This window comes from Squalius cephalus (genome assembly GCF_949319135.1).
Source record: "Squalius cephalus genome assembly, chromosome: 18".
In the NCBI taxonomy this organism is placed as follows: domain Eukaryota; kingdom Metazoa; phylum Chordata; class Actinopteri; order Cypriniformes; family Leuciscidae; genus Squalius; species Squalius cephalus.
The window spans coordinates 21,225,386-21,244,430 of NC_137139.1; the positions used below are offsets into that span (position 1 = coordinate 21,225,386).

At 41.9% G+C, this 19,045-nt stretch overlaps 1 protein-coding gene across 2 annotated transcripts; it reads right to left on the reverse strand.

Moving 5' to 3' along the window:
* Positions 1-234: 234 nt before the first annotated feature.
* On the reverse strand, positions 235-19,043 carry tmem82 (transmembrane protein 82). 2 transcript variants are annotated; one of them, XM_079850325.1, is made up of 11 exons: positions 18,993-19,043; positions 10,976-11,128; positions 10,761-10,889; positions 9,995-10,092; positions 8,919-8,985; positions 8,032-8,118; positions 2,387-2,459; positions 2,081-2,258; positions 1,576-1,993; positions 774-955; positions 299-662 (listed from the first exon to the last, which is right to left on the reverse strand). In XM_079850325.1, exons 2-11 carry the CDS (start codon positions 11,112-11,114, stop codon positions 576-578), a joined length of 1,458 nt encoding a protein of 485 aa, XP_079706451.1. In that variant the 5' UTR covers positions 11,115-11,128; positions 18,993-19,043; the 3' UTR covers positions 299-575. The 2 variants fall into 2 exon arrangements, with proteins under 2 accessions (XP_079706450.1, XP_079706451.1); XM_079850324.1 differs by lacking the exons at positions 8,919-8,985; positions 9,995-10,092; positions 10,761-10,889; positions 10,976-11,128; positions 18,993-19,043 and adding an exon at positions 8,231-8,521 and having other exon boundaries at positions 235-662.
* Positions 19,044-19,045: the final 2 nt, after the last annotated feature.

Consider the following 19,045-nt stretch of genomic DNA (forward strand, 5'->3'; position numbering starts at 1 on the left):
ACCATGCGTAATTATTTTGTAAGTGTAATTGTTACAACTGTTTTTGCTGTATTAGTTAGCCTATATGTATCTATTATAGATAATGCTAGGTGACTTGTGAATAAACTACAACTATTTGATCGAATCAAGTTATCATAGATAGGCCTAATAAAAAATAATATTGTGGCAAGAACTGAAATGTAATTCCATTACGAAGACATTTGGGAGAAAATGAAAAATCACTCTCTAATTTTAGCTACTCAGATCATTATAATGTAGGCTATTTATTTAGGTGTAGAGGGAATTGAATTCACCATATGCATATTGAATGGCTATATTTATTATGATGAAAGGCATTCATAAGAAGGCCTTCATTTTCATGCAGTAGGCCTACTAAAATAATGAGGAATGCATTTATTTTAAGGACAGAACAGCATATCTCTTAAAAATACTTACATGTACATTTTTTCAGATAAACCAGAGACCCTCATGGGGTTGTGTTTACAGATGGTATTAACTGAAGCAGAGAATTTTAATTTAATTTTAAGCAGAGAAAAAAATACAATTATATATAACTGAGGTTAAATGTTCAGTTTTCACTCAAGATCAGATCTGATTTTTCCAGTTTCTTTTGTTCTCCCCGGTTTCCAGGTCTTTTTAATGGGCCGCATGTAGGTGGCATGCTGTAAAAATACGGTATGTTATTACATTTAATGCTCTTAATATTTCCCCACAAAATCTTATCTATGGATGCTGTCGGGATCAGACACCAAATACAGTCCATTAGTGCTAACCTGATATATGGCTTCCAAAAGGTCTTGAGATGGTAACAGGCATGCAGCTTCACCAATGAAACAGATTAGAACATGGAGTACATCTGACCAACTGCCTACTGTAATCAGTAACACAAAAAGCCCACCCAGTCGCACAACAACTGTATTGAGAATCTGCTGGCCAGGCTGTTGATGGCGATCTTCTGAAAGAATGAGTATAGATTCATGATTAGACAATGTTAGCATGAAATGTACTTATATTCTGTATAAATGTTTGGGATTAGTGTTTTTTGTTTTGTTTTTGTTTTAATAGGCCTATTTTATTTAGCATGGACACATTCAATTGATTAAAAGTCACAGTAAATACAATGATAATGTTACAAAAGACTTGGTTTCCACCAAAATATTAAGCATGCAGCACTTTTTTTGCATCAATAATAAGAATATTTTTTTCTTTAGCACCAAATCAGCATATTGATTTCTAAAAGATCATGTCACACTGAAAACTGGAATAACTCATGCTGAAAATTCAGTTTCGCCATCAGTTAACGTTTAATATATATAATATTCTATTATATAACAGAAATAGAAAACATATTTTAAATTGTAATAACATTTCACAGTATTACTGTTTTTACTGTATATTTGATCAAATAAATGCAGCATTGGTGAGCATAAGAAATTTCTTTACCAACCCCAAACTTTTGTATGCTATATAATACATAGCCTAATATGATTTTCTGAATTCATGAATGTTTCTATTCTTTGTCAAGGGAATTCCAGTGATGAAACCACTTAGTCTTATAGTTTTTGTTTGTCTTACCATTCATATACACAACCAGTAGAGTGTAGCAGATTGTGAGTGGGGTCCAAAATCGTAGAGCCTCAGTGGTTGACAGAAAGTGTTTGTTTATGTTTGATATGGCAGCGATTCCAGATACACTAAAAGTTATAATTAGGGCACTGCAGAGCCAGGTTAATATAGAAGTGCCAGTGGTTAAGAGTCCAATGCAAAGTCCACAATAGCGCTGTGCGCTATGTACTGGATACATTGTCTTTACATGTTGCCATACTTTGCTGCATCGGCTAGCCAAGAACCAGCTCAGTCCAACTGCAAGGAGGAGGCTTAGCCAGCCTTGCGGTGCCCCCTCATGGAGGAAATTTAGGCTGCAGGTTAGTGCGCAGCCCAAAGAGAACTGGCACAGGACAAGCTGCAGTAACAATGGGTCAATAATCGAGTCCTAAACAAAAAGAAAAGGGGTGATTAATCTAGAATGATAACGAGTTGTCACAAATGTATGAAATGTCACAATGAATTTTGTTCGTACTGATCCTCCTGTGATCCGTGCTGAAATGGCTCTAAGGGAGAACTCTAAAACTACCAGTGATGCAACACGGGACCCCACAACGGAAAGAACCACCGTGAGGATCCAGAACTGGAGTTTCTCTTTTAGTCCACCATTATGTCTGTTCTTTTGTATAAGGTCTGTCTCAGGATCTGCAGTACTTAAAAGGACAGAAAAGTGAAATGTGCAAAAAACATCAATACAAAAACATCTCCATCCAAATGGAGATATCTTCAACTCTGCAGCATGGGCTAAATAGCATAACTAATAGGCCTATAGGCTACTTACCTATGTGCCTCAACAAACAAGTACATTTTTAAAAGGTTACGAAGAACCCAGATCGCACAAGCTCCCACAAGCCCTGTGGTTTACATAAAACACAACAAAGGTTTAGAAACATTGTGCCCCTATTATGCTATTTTAAAGTTTCCTATTGTTGTTTTGGAGTCTACATGCATCAAAGGTCAAAAAACATATTTGCACAGCCCCACATTTTCAATGATTCTCAAACGACTCGTCAGATCAGATGAATCAATAGGCTTGTTCGACTTCATGCAGCTCTGCGCAGACCGATCGGAGGCTGACTTGAAGCAATGCATGCCGGTTAGAAATTTTGTCCGACTTGATACAGCGCCGACGTCACGTGACTGTGACGTGTGCCATCAAAGTACCGCGAGAGCGATTCGAGAGTAGCCAGAGAACTCAGTCAGCGCAGCTTCTCAAGAGCGGCTGCACGAGCTCCGATGACGACACAGCTGTTCCACGATTGGCCGGATTCACCACATGACAACGATCACGTGTGTTTCGTGTTTATTCGACCACCTTTAGTTCCTCTAAAGCTCACAAATCAGTTTTTTATAACAGCAAACAATTTTTTCTGGTAGTTGCGGTGTTATATTGTGTCATGTTTGTCAAATTAAAACTGATTAAAAAACATAGACTCCACTTCATTGATAGTAGCTTATGTTGAACTTTATTCTTGTTCAAACAGACGCTGTATGAAGCAGTACATAAAGTATCGAATGAAAATGTCTCAGAAACATCTGTGTATTATTTGGCAAATATTGCATTTATTTCACTTCAGCTGTGGTAAAGTATGCAAACACCACGTGAGCGGTCACTACGGGAACCAGAAAGTGTCCGACTTCACGTCTCCGTTTGCAGCTCCTCCCCGCCTGCACGCGGCTACTCTCGCCGATCGGTTACATCCAGCCGCAGCCGATGTCGAACACACCTAATCTATGGAAAGCCAAAATGTTCACAATTCGCGTGCTTTTGACCGCCGTATCAATATTAAAACGCCGTCTTCATAACGCCGCCAGGCGTTAAATAAGCACTGTCAGGCGATAAGAAGAGGGGCCATATAAATGAGCTCATACATCTGCATTTTGAGTGGCGTGTGGCGTCAATTTAACATCTATCGGCGGGTGGCGTTATTTTAACGCGCGGTGGCGTGTGACATTAACTTATCGCCTGACGGTGCTTATTTAAAGGGGTCATGAACTGGATTGTTTTATTATTTTATAATGTTGCCTGGGGTGCCCTTATAATGTTAGTATGATTTTTACATCAAAAATTGTCATAATTTATAAATAAAAGCCATTTTTCCAGGTTTGAACGCTCCGTTTTAAGGGGCGTGTCTGCTGTGAGACTGCAGTGCAATCGCCCACTGCTGTGATTGGCTGACATGCTTGCATATGAAATAGCTAGTATTACATGAACTCTCTCGAAAACTTTTACTTCGTTTTTACTATTACAGCTATCGAGATAACAAATCGTGAAAAGTATCGTTTAGAGCATTATATTTAAATCTATTCCATCACATGAAAGGTTGCAGCATGATGAGCACTGACTGAGCGGATGACAGACAGTCTGTTGATCGCGTGAATAAAGATCTTATCATTGCAACGCAATTTTTGCACTCTCACAAATGCTTACACCAAATCACAATGCAAACACGATGTGAATACACAGTAAGAGCTTCGTTGTGTAGTGTAACACTGTCATTATTTCATCACGAGTTTGGTAGGTGTCCAGATAAGCTCTCGCGGCTCGCGCTGTGCTGTTTGATTGACAGCTTGGGCGAATGGAAAGGGATCGTTCTTTGATCGCTTTCTGTACGTTAATTTAATAACAGTTTAAAAAAGATTATTTTCATAATACTACGAGAAATTATGTGAAGTTGATCGTTTAGTCACTGATGCATAAACAGTATTGAACGATTTTAAGAGAAATATCTGAACTTGAATAATTACAATCACTGATCGCAGATCAGGCATTAGAGTACACATGGTTACTTACATGTTGCTGGCAGATCCGTCGGGAAATTGTGATCGACTGATTTAATAAAGTTTAACCATGCTGGAATCCTAAGGAAGCTTAATGCAGACTGTCTTCTTCCACAAACAGGCACTGCACAATATTTAGTAAACAGCATGTTTATTGCTTGGAAGTAGCTCGATCCGGTTTAGCAATCATCATGTCGTCCTATGTTATTTAGCATGTTTGGGCGAATCGGTGGGCGGGGCTAAACAGGCCGTGTTGAAGTAGGCGTTGATCTTCTTTTGTGGAGGAGGTGTTTTATCCTCTTTGACGTCATAGTTCCCCACTTTGAAAAACGAGTCGTTTGCTGAGCCTGATGTCTATAAAAGCTTTTATTGGACTAACAAGGTAGTTTTCAGTTCTGAAACTTACAGGATATTATTATAGTATGATGATCTCTTATATGTCAAAAGCTCAAGGAAAATTTGATTTCTCAGTTCATCACCCCTTTAATGCCTGGCGGCGTTATGAAGACGGCGTTTTAATATTGATACGGCGGTCAAAAGCACGCGAATTGTGAACATTTTGGCTTTCCATACTAATCTCTTTAAATCCCGCCTTTTCGCGAGCTACTCTGCTCTGATTGGCCAGACAGCTCAGTCTGTTGTGATTGGTTTACTGCGTACAGCGCGCGCGTCGAAAACAAAAACACCCATTGCCATAACAACATCAGCTGTCCTGAAGCCGCTTGTCCACCAGCGTCCGATCAATTTTTGTTCCGACGCGACGCCTGTGACGTTTTCGCTGCTTGGGGGCGGGGTTTGTGGGCTGGACATTGTACGGACATCATTTGTGAAGTTTTGGAGGGATAATTTCTGTATAAATACCTATTTATCATTTATTTATCATTTCGCAATGGATTTCGCAATGGATCGACGACGACGACTCATCGCTATCAGGAACCGGGTGGTCAGCATTGCGGTGTTGTACCTGCGTTGGAAGAGGGGAAGACGGCAGTTCTGAAATATGAAACCAAAGCAACGCCCATACACAAATTCTCGCCGCCGAGTTTCCATTGGCTGCTGCCCCGCGTTTTGACGCTCTCATTTGCATAAAGTATCCACCGAGATACTTTTTTGCAGCGCTGCTGTTGATCAAATCGACGCGACGCGACCCATCATGTTTTGCGGGGGCGTTTTTGCTGCCTGACGTAGTTCCATAGGAAATGAATGGGCTTTGGCGTCGCGTCAGAAATCGAGACGCTGGTGGACAAGCGGCTTGAGGCTACCTACACCGTAAACTAAAGACACAAGACAGCAACGAACAATGACGACGATTTTACCATATCAATCCATATCAATACGAGTCCGCACTCTAGCTGGTAAGTCCCACCCATCCGTAAAACCCCAAGTGGACCTCTAGGTTGAAAAATCGTCAATGCAAGTGAATGGGAGAAAATAATTATTTTCTGGTCCCGTTTGAATTGTGCCATGAATGTGAACATATGTTGTCTGTGAATTTTTTATATAATTTTTCATGTTACGAGTTTGACAGTATATGGTATGATTCTTCGGCTAGCAGTTGTGGAAAAGACATAACGAGAAAGACTACATGTCGCCTATGTGACGTCACCCTATAAAGTTGACTTACCCGTGGTTTTCGCCACGCTCAACGATTTTGTCCTCTCCCTGAAAGAAGGCGGTGAAGTGCACCAAAGACACAGCCATGTTTAGCGCGATCGGTGAGCTAGTGTCCGCGTGCGAGTGGTGGTGACGTTTCAAACGCGTCGAAAGCAGCGAAGAGTTGTAGTCCACAAAGTGCTCTCACACAAAGTCTAACCGTATCAAACTTCTACCCGCTAAATTGTAGCATTCTTTACACGAAAAATTATATAAAAAAATCACAGACAACATGTTCACATTCATGGCACAATTCAAACGGGACCAGAAAATAATTATTTTCTCACATTCACTTGCATTGACGATTTTTCAACCTAGAGGTCCCGCCCCTTCCGCTAACCCCACTGGACCTCTAGGTTGAAAAATCTATCTAGCGGCACAGAATCTTTTTATTCACACGTTATTAACAAAATGTCAACAACGGAAGACTCGTCCAGCCAGCCTTCGAGCCAGAGTCGGAGCCGGAGCGAGATGAAAATGAAGACGACGAACCTGCAGAACAACGTCTTCATATGGATGTATCGCAATGGTGTGTTACTGTATTTACACATGAAACTTTGGTCTTCCGACCTTTTACCACCGTGTCGATTTATTTTGATTAATATGTGCGAGGGAGAGAGAGCAAGACAGCGTCTAGTTTGGAGACTGTGTCTTGTTTACGTTTTCGCCTGGCTCCGAAGAGAGAGAGAGTGCGTGCGCGCGACCGGGTCTCTCTCTCTGCTCGTTCTTTCAGTTAAACATGCTCCCTGTCACAAGCGCGGCAGTTCATCTACATTAGACAGTGTAATGAAGCGTGTGGGTTACTACATCCAACAACCGAACATTTTAACTTACCCTCTCGTAACTTCTGCATCTTTTAGCTTGGACTACAAAATTGCAGCGAGAAATAAAAATGGCGGATTGATCGAAGTGTTGGGCTGGAAGTCAATGTCCTTATTTGGCAGTTCCGCTGTTACTTTGACGTAATAGTTCACAAAACGTCATAGATAACAGAAAAATCGGAACAGGTTGAAAAATAAGGCCAAAACAGAATATAAAGATATCAACGAAGCACCTGAAGAGAATAATTTCAACTTTTCTGTACTTCTAAACACTCCAAATATACAACAAAATGCATTTAATGGCTAAAAAAGTGGATTTAGCATATGTCCCCTTTAATATTATTTTTGAATTAATTTGTTTACAATTTAAATAACCAACATGGTATCAAATTATATTTTGTTTATTTCAGTTCCCCTTTAATGTTATAAAAAAAGTATCTTGTGCTCACCAAGGCTGCATTATAAAATAAATGTTTTCTATTTGAATATCTTTTAAAATGTAATTTATTCCTGTGATGGCTTAATTTTCAGCATCATTACTGGAGTCTAGTCTTACTGTCACATGATCTTTCCGAAATCATTCTGATAACTGATAAGAATGTAAAATGTGTACCTTGAAATGCAATGTAAGTGCATAAATGTAAATGTAAATTCTAATATCATGATTTGCTATTCTACTATTATTCTATTATTAGCCTATTCTTATTATCAATGTTGCAAACAGTTGTTCTGCTTAACATTTTTGTTCAAAGGGTGATACTTTATTCAGGATTCTTTTATTAATAGAAAGTTCAATGAACCGCATTTATTTGCATTTATTAGATTATATTAAATGTATTTATTTATATATGTATGTATTTATTTATAAATGTCCTCACTGTCACTTTTTATCAATTAGTATTAATTTCTCTCTCTTTTTTAATCTTACCACAAATGTTTGAATAGTATCATACAAAAATATTAAGCAGCAAAAACTGCTTTAACATTGATAATAACGCTGATAATATTCACATTGAAATATACAGTAAAAACAGTAATATTGTGAATCTATAAATATATGTTGTGAATCTATCCATAAATGTCATAAAGGCATCGGAGGCATATATATAATCAATTAATTAACTTCTTTATTATTTGAAATTTGTGACAGATCGTTAATTTCATGAGTTACCTTGTAAAACACTGTGTAAAGGAATAGCACTTGGTGTTAGCCACGTAGGAACACTTGGCACAAACCAGGAAATGAAGGACAACATGCCTATGAAAGTGAGAAATTCTTTAATACACCAATAATTGTTGAGATACTAATCAAATTGGCCACACACACACCAAAAAAACCGTAACAAATCAAAATCATCAATATCACTGACCTTATTTTGTGTCGCGCTGTTTGCGAACCTCACTCACGTGAAAGACCTTTATTATTTGCAGATATGAGAGTTGGAGGTTTGGTAGGTCTCAAAGGTCACTTCATACAACTGTATGAAGATTTGATTTATTATAGCCTCAAAGTTTTAATTTATTAATGTATTTCAAGCGTTTTTTTCTTTCTGAGGTCTGTTCCTGTGATTCAAAGTTGTGAAACTTAAAAAAAAAAAAAACATTTATGCCCTCTGGTGGGGTTTATTTCCATTTCCAGATACAGATAACATGTATGTCCCGCTGATTTCATGAGGACACTTGAACTTTACCCTGCATACAATAGTTTTGAATGTGTTCACTTAACAGCTACCACCCATTTACAGTACATTAATATTATATTTTGTTGGCTATCAGTGCCCAGGTATAGACACAATAATAGAAGCAAATATAGGATTACATGTTCAGCGTAATATTAATATTCAATAAGAGATAACCCCCCCCCCCCCCCAATGTTTAAATCTATGCATTACACCCCCCCCCCCCCCCCCCCCCCCCCCCAATATTTATACCATGATCACAATATCAGGAGGCATACCCAAACTTCAACCCCCCCAATGTTCAAACCAAATCTACGCCTCCCTGTGAATCTTTCATATTGTGAACCGTATTGGAATAGGACAATCAGTCATTAATTTGCAGTGCTGTTCCTCAAAAGCAGCATCCTCTTCTGCACTGAAGTGATTCTTCCAGTCACCAACCTCACCTATAAAATACAACAAATACAAATTGAGAAAAAGAATAGGAAAAAGCATTCAGGCCATGTTGCTCAATTGTACTTTTAAAAAAAAAATGAAAATAACCTTTTCTCATGAACTCTGAGGCGGTACGATCAAAGATTGTGTCTGGGTAAGTTGAGTAGTTTGCCATGGGGTTTTCTCGCATTGCAGAAAAATCTGTCATTTGCACAATTTGATCTATCTCACTTTTTGATAACTGCTTTCCGAGGAATTGAGCAATGTGGGTTACTTCACGAACAGGGTCCTGGAATTATAAATAAATGATCAAGTCCACCCACCTTCATTTATATAGCGCTTTTAACAATATAGATTGTTTCAAAGCAATCTTTACAGTGATAATAGGAAATTAAAGTATTAAAGTAACAGAGATTGTTTTGGCTTTACAGCAGCTCTAGAATAAAGTTATTGTCCAGCTAAAGTTAGTTTTTATTGATTCACTTCTGTTGCAAAGATCATTAATAAGTCAAGTAAATTATAGTCAAACTAAGACTGAAGTACTGAGACTTTTTTGATAGGAAAAAATATACGTTTTGTAGAAAGCAAATTGACCTCTTTCATGTCTTCGAAGAATGTGTAAAGGATTTTCTTGTTTTGCCTTTCCCTCCAGTATCCTTTAACATGGTCATACCAGGATCCCCAACCCACTGACAAAAAAAAATTATTCAGTCATTAGTTCATTTAAGTCATCATCATTTAGTCCATTCACGTTTTACACGACACAGAATAAGGCAATTGGTGTAATGAATGAATGGTCTAACTGCTCACATTGCCCTGTCATGAATTTTTCCAGATATTGTTGCCAAGTGCCGGGCTCTGGATGGTTAAGATTCATGCGGTCAAAATGATAATATGAAACCACAGTGTCTTTCGGATTACGGGCCATATATATAACCTATGGAGAAATGCAGGTGGGGTTGGCATTCACGTAAAATTATTTAATATTTTTCAGTACAGCCCACAAAACCTTATTTCAACCTTGCAACCAGCCTCCCAGAAAGAACGAGGCACAAGTTGGATAGGAAGATGAGTCTTGATAACACGAGGCGGATCCATAACCTCCAGCTTAGTTATACCTAAAACATTACACAGTTTAATCATTTAAGATGCATAAAGGATACCTTGCATATATGTGTGTGTGTGTGTGTGTGTTCTTGTATATATGGCCTATGGTTTATGAGGACACAAATGTGTATAATGACATAGTATAATGACGTATTACAACGTATTCATGGTTTACAAGGACACTTTCACATGGCTTAAAATCATACAAAACTGTGTTTTATAATAAAAAAATGCTAACATTTAAAAAAAAAAAAAGGGTTTAGGGGTGTAGGTGTAGGGGGACAGAAGTATGTACGGTATAAAACCATTACACCTATGGAGAGTCCCCGTAAACCACATGTGTGTGTGTAGAGGTTTATATTACATTGTGGGGACCAAATAGTAAAACCTGAAATCACCAACATTGTGGAGACCAGCCAGCGAGGTGTGGAAAAGTGATTAATTATTATTATTTTTTTTTTCTTTTGTTAGTTTAACTGCTTCTATTGTTCTCATTTAGATTTAGAATAGGCCTACACAGTTTGTACAGTATACAAATCATCATCAGTATACAATGGAGAGTCCCCACAAAGATAGCGAAACCGAGAGAGAGAGAGTGTGTGTGTGTGTGTGTGTGTGTGTGTGTGTGTGTGTGTGTGTGTTTAAGTTGCTAAACAGTTTTTGGTTCTATAACACATACCAGCATCTAAACCGTCGGCAGAGGTAATCTCTAAGAACGGCATGCGCTCATGAGTGGGCGCGCGCCTGCACTTTTCCACATTTCCTTCATTCAGGATGGTATCCACTACTTCCTGTGTCCATGTGGTACCTTTTACAAATGATATGATTTTATTATTTAAATTGATTCGTGTTATTTTCGTCATGTTGTTTTTTTCTTCTGTAGGCCTACTCTACCTGATTTAGGATATGTGGCAATAAGCAAATCCTCTTTTGATGCCTGGAAGTGCTCCACTCTATCCCAGTACTTCACCAACCGCTGTGCTAATGGGATACCCTGAACTTGACTCATCTCTCCGCGTGTTGTCCCATCCATATTTCCCTTATGAGCTGTAATTAAGTTTCATAGTTATTAACCAAAACATAGTATGTTTTTTTCCAATTTTCATCGCTCGCTATGACATGATTTATTATGCTGTTGCTAAACGATTTAGTAGTAGCCTAGGCTACAAAGTGAAACACAAGACATAATGAATAGTTTTTTTAATGAGTATTTAATTCATATTAGCAAATACCTTGAGAACTTAAGACTGGAGCCGACCGGTCACGTGATATTTGTCTTTCACACGTTTTATTTGGTCGTTAGGCTTAGACTGGTTGGTACACATTCTGCTTGTCAATGAAATGCCGAGCCTATAATGTGCACTTTTGGTCTGCTTTAAGGCTACCTGAAACAATTTTAAAACCATTTGTATCGTTATTAAACGACAATTATATAAGACTAAAAATATAGCCTTGACATTACCTACAAAATAATTAATATCCTTCTACTAAATAAAGTGTAAAAAGGCCCCGATCACACCAGACGCGTTTTTCAGGTTCGAAAACGCAGTGTTGCCAGATTGGGACAGTGATTTCCAGCCCAAAAGCTCACCAAAACGTACTCGGTTACTAACGTAACCTCGGTTCTCTCTAGGTTCTTACGCTATGGGGAAATCTCTTTTCCGCGAGATATTGAAGCCAAAAATTATCCTTAATTTTGAAATAATGTAAAACATGTTGCGGCAGCATGCAGGCATAGGCAAGACGGCTCGTGTGCCTATTGTATGTCCTGCGGCAACTGCAGCAGCCTATCGAGAGAGGCCCCCGTGACGCCAGATCCAATGGGGGCACTTCGCGCCCACTATGTCATGTCCCGCCTAAACTCACGTGGCCTGGGCCTTATAAATATGGCTCGATGGGCTGGTTTCACTGGTTTTTCATCGCCGAAGCGAACGAGAGCGTGTTGCAGGCACGGCAAAGATACGCAGTACTCGTTCCCTCTTCTAGAGAGAACCGAGGTTACGTTAGTAACCGAGTACGTTCTCTTACGAGAGGTCTCTCGTACTGCGTAAGTATCTTACGCTATGGGGAACACAGTGTAAAACGCCGTGCGTGCTGAGATCCAACACCAAAGTCCCACGGGCAGGTGCCCGGGGCTCATATAGAGCAAAATCACAAGGGACTCACAGAGAGTATGGGAAGAGGGCTGAAAGCGTCATCCCTGACTGAACAGCACCTGATAAGGGGCCATTTATATTGTTTCACACTGCTAGGGCAAGAAATCGGGCCTGGACAGATGAATATGGGTCTTAAACACTGCCCATTAGAGATATTTGATCGATCTGCGAGCGTTGCTCAAGCAGTTTCAGAATTCTGAGCCGATAGCGTCGGGGCAGGTAGTTCTGATTTATTGGACCGAAAGTAGCTTAGCCTGCAAAGCGGGAACCTCTAGGTTATAAAACCTTATAAATGTAGACGGGGAGGCCCAGCCTGCCGCCATACAGATATATCTTGCAAGGCAATCCTGCTATACCAAGCCCACGATGAGGCCATGCCTCTAGTGGAGTGCGCTTTGACACCTAATGGGCACTGCAGGCCCTTAGAAGTGTAAGCCAGCGCTATAGCATCAACTATCCACCTGGATAGGGTCTGTTTCGATGCAGCTAGTCCCTTAGAATGTCCGCTGAACAAAACGAAGAGCTGCTCCGTCTGTCTGAAGACGGTTGAGCGTGACACATAAGCTCTTAATGCCCTGACTGGGCAAAGGAAGCTGGCGTCCTTCTCCTCATTACAGACCGGCAGAGCCGACAGAGAAATCACCTGAGCCCTGAATGGTGTGTTGAGGGACTTAGGAACATATCCGTGCTTTGGTTTGAGTATGACCTTCGAGTCATTTGGCCCAAATTCCATGCACGTTGCGCTTACTGAGAGCGCTTGCAAGTCCCATACGCGCTTCACAGAAGCAAGAGCCAGAAGAAACGCTGTCCTGAAAGACAAGTGTTTGACTTCTATTGACTGTATTGGCTCGAATGGGGGCCCCTTCATGGCTTCCAGAACCATAGAAAGGTCCCAAACGGGAACTGAGGGGGGTCTAGGAGGATTTAACCTCCTAGCTCCTCTAAGCAAGCGGATGACCAGATCGTTTCTCCCCAGTGACTGGCCAAGCGTCGGTTTAGCGAACGCCGCTATAGCCGCCACATACACCTTGAGCGTGGAAGGGGCTCTACCCTTGTCCAGTAGCTCTTGTAGGAAGCAGAGAACCTCTGTCACTCCACAGTCTGTGGGTGATATACCACGAGCTGCGCACCAGCTAGAAAACACAGACCATTTCGAGGAGTAGAGCCGTCTAGTAGACGGAGCCCTGCGTGATCGTGTTCAACACTGCCACTGGGAGGTTAGCGGGTACCCATTGATGGCTCACACATGTAGGGACCACAGCTCTGGGTGAGGATGCCAGATCGAGCCCTTGGCCTGAAAGAGGAGGTCCCTCCTCACTGGTATCGGCCATGGGGGAGTGCTTGACAGCTGCATCAGAACTGGGAACCAAGCCTGGTTCTTCCAGAACGGAGCCACTAGTAGCACTGAGCATCCGTTTTCCCTGATTCGCTCTAGTACCTGAGGCAGGAGCGCAACTGGGGCAGCGGGGCCAGCGCATCCCTGCTCTTGGAGAAAAACTCCGGGCAGTGAGCGTTTTTTTGAGACGCAAACAGGTCTATCTTTGCTCTGCCGAAAGTTTTCCACAGCAGTTGGACTTTCTGTGGGTGTAGAGACCATTCTCCTGCCGGAACATTGTTCCTGGACAGTCTGTCTGGTCCCAAGTTCAGATGGCCTGGCACATGCGCTGCTCTCAGCGAGCGCAGGTTGTGCTGAGCCCAAACCAGGAGGCGTTCCGTCAGCCTGTACAGGTTTCGGGATCTGATACCTCCCTGGTGATTTATATAGGATACCACCGACATGTTGTCCGAACGGACCAAGACGTGGTGTCCTTTTATTCGGGGACAAAAACGCCTCAGCACGTTGTCGACTGCCATCATTTCCAGGCAGTTTATGTGTAGGAGCTTTTCCTGTTCCGACCACTGGCCGAAGAACGGTCTGCCCTCGAGCAGCGCTCCCCATCCCGAGGTGGAAGCGTCCGTAGACACCACCATCACGCTCGAGGAAGTCCCCAGGCTTACACCTGACCGGTACCAGTCGGTCACTTTCCAAGATTTCAGGGCTGCGATGCATCCTTGAGTGATCTTGAGGCGAAAAAGACCAGAGGTCCAAGCTCGCCGTGGTACTCGCGCTTTTAGCCAGAACTGCAGCGGGCACATGCGAAGCAGACCCAGCTGGAGCACTGATGATGCTGAGGCCATAAGACCCAGCATTTTCTGAAACCTTCTGAGCGGGACCATAGTGCCGCGGCGGAAGGATTTCGTCATGCGCTGGATGTCCAGCCTGCGCTGTGGCGATAGCTGAGCTGTCATAGACAGCGAGTCCAGTTCCAAGCCCAGAAAATAAATTCTCTGACTGGGAGACAGTGAACTCTTCGCCCAATTGACTTTGAGACCTAGATTCTCGAGATGCTCGAGTAAAATGGTCCTGTGTTCTATGAGCTCTGATTGTGATCGAGCTAGAATCAGCCAATCGTCCAGGTAGTTCAAAACTCGCATGCCGTGGAGTTTCAGGGGTGCGAGCGCTGCGTCCATGCACATCGTGAATGTACGGGGTGCTAGGGACAAGCCGAACGGCAGGACTGTGTATTGATAAGCCTGACCCTCGAAGGCGAATCTTAAGAAACGCCTGTGACGTGACGCTATTTGTATTTGGAAATATGCGTCCTTCAGATCTATTGACATAAACCAGTCCCCCTGGCGAATTTGCGTGAGGATTTTCCTGGTTGTGAGCATTCTGAACCGGCGTTTTGAAAGCACTTTGTTCAGCTGTCTCAGATCTAGAATGGGTCTGAGACCCCTGTCTTTTTTCGGTACCAGAAAGTATCTGCTGTATAGACCCCCTTCGCTCTGAGCCTGAGATAAAGGCTCTATGGCCCCTTTGCTCAACAGTTTTGCTATTTCGGCTCGAGGTAGATGTGCTACTTCCTTTTTCACCGTAGTTTCGATTCGCGCCGCATAACGGCGGGGACGTCTAGCGAACTGTAGCGAATAGCCTCTCTTTATGATGTTTAGCACCCATTCTGATACCCCGGGAAGCTTTGCCCACGCACTTGCATGAATAGCAAGGGGTTGAATGAAATCTGGGCTCTGGCCGCGACATGGTGGCGACCGGAGCGCTCCGGTGTGCTGAAACACAAACATTGCGCTTGTAGCGTTCGAGGCGGGGGGGGGGGGCGCTGATCACAGCGGGCAGCTTGCCCGCGCTCGACTCTCTTACGGCGGGTTGCCGAGGGAGAGCGAGCGGGGGGAACCCCGTGGGGCTTGTCATGTCCGTGAGTGAATGTCGGCTTGTTTTCTGCTAAATACACTGGAAAAATCACATTTTCTGGAACTGAACGAGCGAGAAGTTTTGGTGGAAGTCCGGCCGCAGCGAGACTTGAACACCGTCGTTTCCCTAGACTGGCTAGGAAGACTTTGAGTTGCCATAGAAACAGTGTTTGGGTGCAGGCGAACGGGTTGTACAACGCGATCGCTGGCTGCAAAATACACATCTGCAGTCGCCTTTTTAAGGGAACTGACAGAACGAAAGCATTGACGGCATAATTTTATCTGCCAGCAGACACAGGATTCAAACACAGGTCTCTGGCGCGAAAAGCCTAAGATTCCGCCACTGAGCCACAGGGGGGAATACATAAGCTTTCAGTTAGCACGAGCATATAAGAGAGCGTCAACGTGTCTTGTGACAGCGTTGCATGTATTACAACAGACGCGGCTTCTTGGTCGATATCCACGATGGAAGCGGCGGCCGCTGTCCATCAGGAAGAGACTCTAGCGAAGCAGGTGAAGCAGGCGGGCGAACCGGCGAGCTTTGCGGGTTGGGGGAGGTTCCGGGAGCCGTTGAGCACGGCGCTTTTTACGGCGCGGTACCGCGGCAGGCGGAGGTGCAGTCTCGGAGAAGGATGCCAGGCGAGTCCTCAGAGTCACCGTAGGCAGTAGCTCGCAGTGAAGGCAGCCGCCGTCAGCGAGCGCGAGAGCTCCGTGATCCTCACCCAGGAAAGGGGCGTCTTGAAAAAGACGCCCGGCTCTTTTAGTGCAATAAGAGTGTGTGTCGCGGCGGCGAACACACACAAAACACAGTAGCAGAGAAAAGGATATAACGGCGGATAGCGCAGCAGGAACGGCGACTGAAGGCGGCGCGGCCAGCGGCTTCAGGTGCAGTGGCTCATCCCGCTGAAGAGCTTTCTCAGACGGCGCGGCTTCTTCCTCTCGGGATCCAGCGATGCGTGAGCTCCGCTGAAGAGATGAAAAATCAGTGAAACCAGCCCATCGAGCCATATTTATAAGGCCCAGGCCACGTGAGTTTAGGCGGGACGCGACGTAGTGGGCGCGAAGCGCCCCCATTGGATCTGGCGTCACGGGGGCCTCTCTCGATAGGCTGCTGCAGTTGCCGCAGGACAGCCAATAGGCACGCGAGCCGTCTTGCCTATGCCTGCATGCTGCTGCAACGCGTTTTACATTATTTCAAAATTAAGGATAATTTTTGGCTTCAATATCTCGCGGAAAAGAGATTTCCCCATAGCGTAAGATACTTACGCAGTATGAGAGACCTCTCGTAAGAGAACCCGCATACTACAAGAAAAAAACGCCCAAAATTTTACTGCCAAAATAATGTGATATAATTTCATTACCATGTCATTCAAGGTTGATAAGCACAATTTGTATCAAAACAGGGCAATAATTAAGGAGAATTAGCCAATATGACTAAAATGTCCAGGTGGACACTGTCAAAACGGCAATCAAGAAATTTGAACCGATGACTTTAACCCTCGGAAGTAGGCTACACATTGCAGAACATAACGCAGAATTTAGCAGTCAAAACGGATTCATCGTTGATTCAAACCTTTTTCAGCAGCTGTCAGTCGAGTAGAGTGCATGCAGTCTGGATGGTGTAAAAGTTGCAGATGTCTGGTTAGGCTAGGGTGTCTATATAAGAATCAGTATACGTTTCATTCATATAGTGAAGAAAATGCAGTTTTATTATTTAATTTGATGTTACGTGTCAGAACGTAAATGTCGTTTAATGATTGTTGTACCACATGTGAGTGTATGCATGTTTCTTGTTGTGTTCTTCTCTCTCTCCCCGCTCATTTGAGTGCAACAGGTGCAGCTGCTAAGTGGGTGCGGCTGAAGCCACTCAGCGTGTCAGCGTGTGTGTAAAAGCAGAGTGAACCGTCTCTTCGTCGAGTTCACCCTCCTGCTTCCATGGTAGAGCGTGTGTGTACGACTGCTGCCCAAAACGAGTTGTAAATCTAGAGTGAGATTCGTGCTGTCTGTTCATCAGTGAGAGCTGCGCTGCGCCCCAGCTCATGTGAACTTTCCTATAGAGGAGCTTTAACTGTTGTAGCGGTATAGGCCGGTAATTGTATGTAGCTTACTCCTCTTATCTTTGTAAAACAAATTCCTGAGAGAGACAAGAGGCCCTTTTTCTTTAACATTATTTTCTCCTGTTTATTGGTCAGTAAGGGAGGTAAGAACAATGTATTTTACTTATAGTTTTTATTCCAGGTAAGAGGGTTTAAAACTTAGTTAGAGACTCCCTTTTTGTTTGTTTTTTTGGCCGACTGAAAAACCTCTCAGTGACATACTTTTTTTTAAAGAACAGCAAAGACCCTTTTGTAAACAAATAAATCACTTTTCTTGATATCTTGGCTGTGTGCCGTTGTGTTTATGGGAGCAGGAGATTGAACTCCGGGCGTCATCAATTTTAACGGGTGCCGCTCTCGATGTTCGTGCATGTGGCACGTAACATTTGATGATTCAATTTCTTACTTAAATGCTGTTTTTAGTTTTAACTTGTACAATAACAATAAAAAAAAATTGTACAGTCAAAATCAGTCAGTTCAGTCGGAGTAGCAGTAGATAGCCTGACATAACGTTAGTAGGCAGTGGTACCATGCCAGTGATGTCATCGAACACGGCTGCACTCTGATAACAACAATTGTAAATTTCAGTATTGGGAAAAACTTCATATATGTTTTGCTTTTAATATTATTTTTGAATTAATTTGTTTACAGTTTCAATAACCAACATGTTATCAAATTATATTTTGTTCATTTCAGTTCCCCTTTAATGTTATAAAAAAAGTATCTTGTGCTCACCAAGGCTGCATTATAAAATAAATGTTTTCTATTTGAATATCTTTTAAAATGTAATTTATTCCTGTGATGGCTTAATTTTCAGCATCATTACTCGAGTCTAGTGTTACTGTCACATGATCTTTCTGAAATCATTCTGATAACTGATAAGAATGTAAAATGTGTTCCTTGAAATGCAATGTAAGTGCATAAATGTAAATTTAAATTCTAATATCCTGATTTGCTATTCTACTATTATTCTATTATTAGCCTATTCTTATTATCAATGTTGCAAACAGTTGTTCTGCTTAACATTTTTGTTCAAAGGGTGATACTTTTTTCAGGATTCTTTTATTAATATGAAAGTTAAATTTAATGTAGTTATTTATTTATATATGTATGTATTTATTTATAAATGTCCTCACTGTCACTTTTTATCAATTAGTATTAATTTCTCTCTTTTTTAATCTTACCACAAATGTTTGAATAGTATCATACAAAAATATTAAGCAGTAAAAACTGCTTTAACATTGATAATAACGCTGATAATATTCACATTGAAATATACAGTAAAAACAGTAATATTGCGAATCTATAAATATATGTTGTGAATCTATCTATAAATGGAGGCATATATATAATCAATAAATTAATTTCTTTATTATTTGAAATTTGTGACAGATCGTTAATTTCATGAGTTACCTTGTAAAACACTGTGTAAAGGAATAGCACTTGGTGTTAGCCACGTAGGAACA

What these genes read in the sequence shown, in the direction of transcription:
- tmem82 (XM_079850325.1), bottom strand. Translation starts at nt 11,114, where the DNA reads ATGGATGGGACAACACGCGGAGAGATGAGTCAAGTTCAGGGTATCCCA. An exon ending in TTTACACAGTGTTTTACAAG is followed by an intron (nt 2,460 to 8,031) that starts GTAACTCATGAA and finishes TGTAAACCACAG; the next exon opens with GGCTTGTGGGAGCTTGTGCG. An exon ending in CACGGATCACAGGAGGATCA is followed by an intron (nt 1,994 to 2,080) that starts GTACGAACAAAA and finishes CTTTTTGTTTAG; the next exon opens with GACTCGATTATTGACCCATT.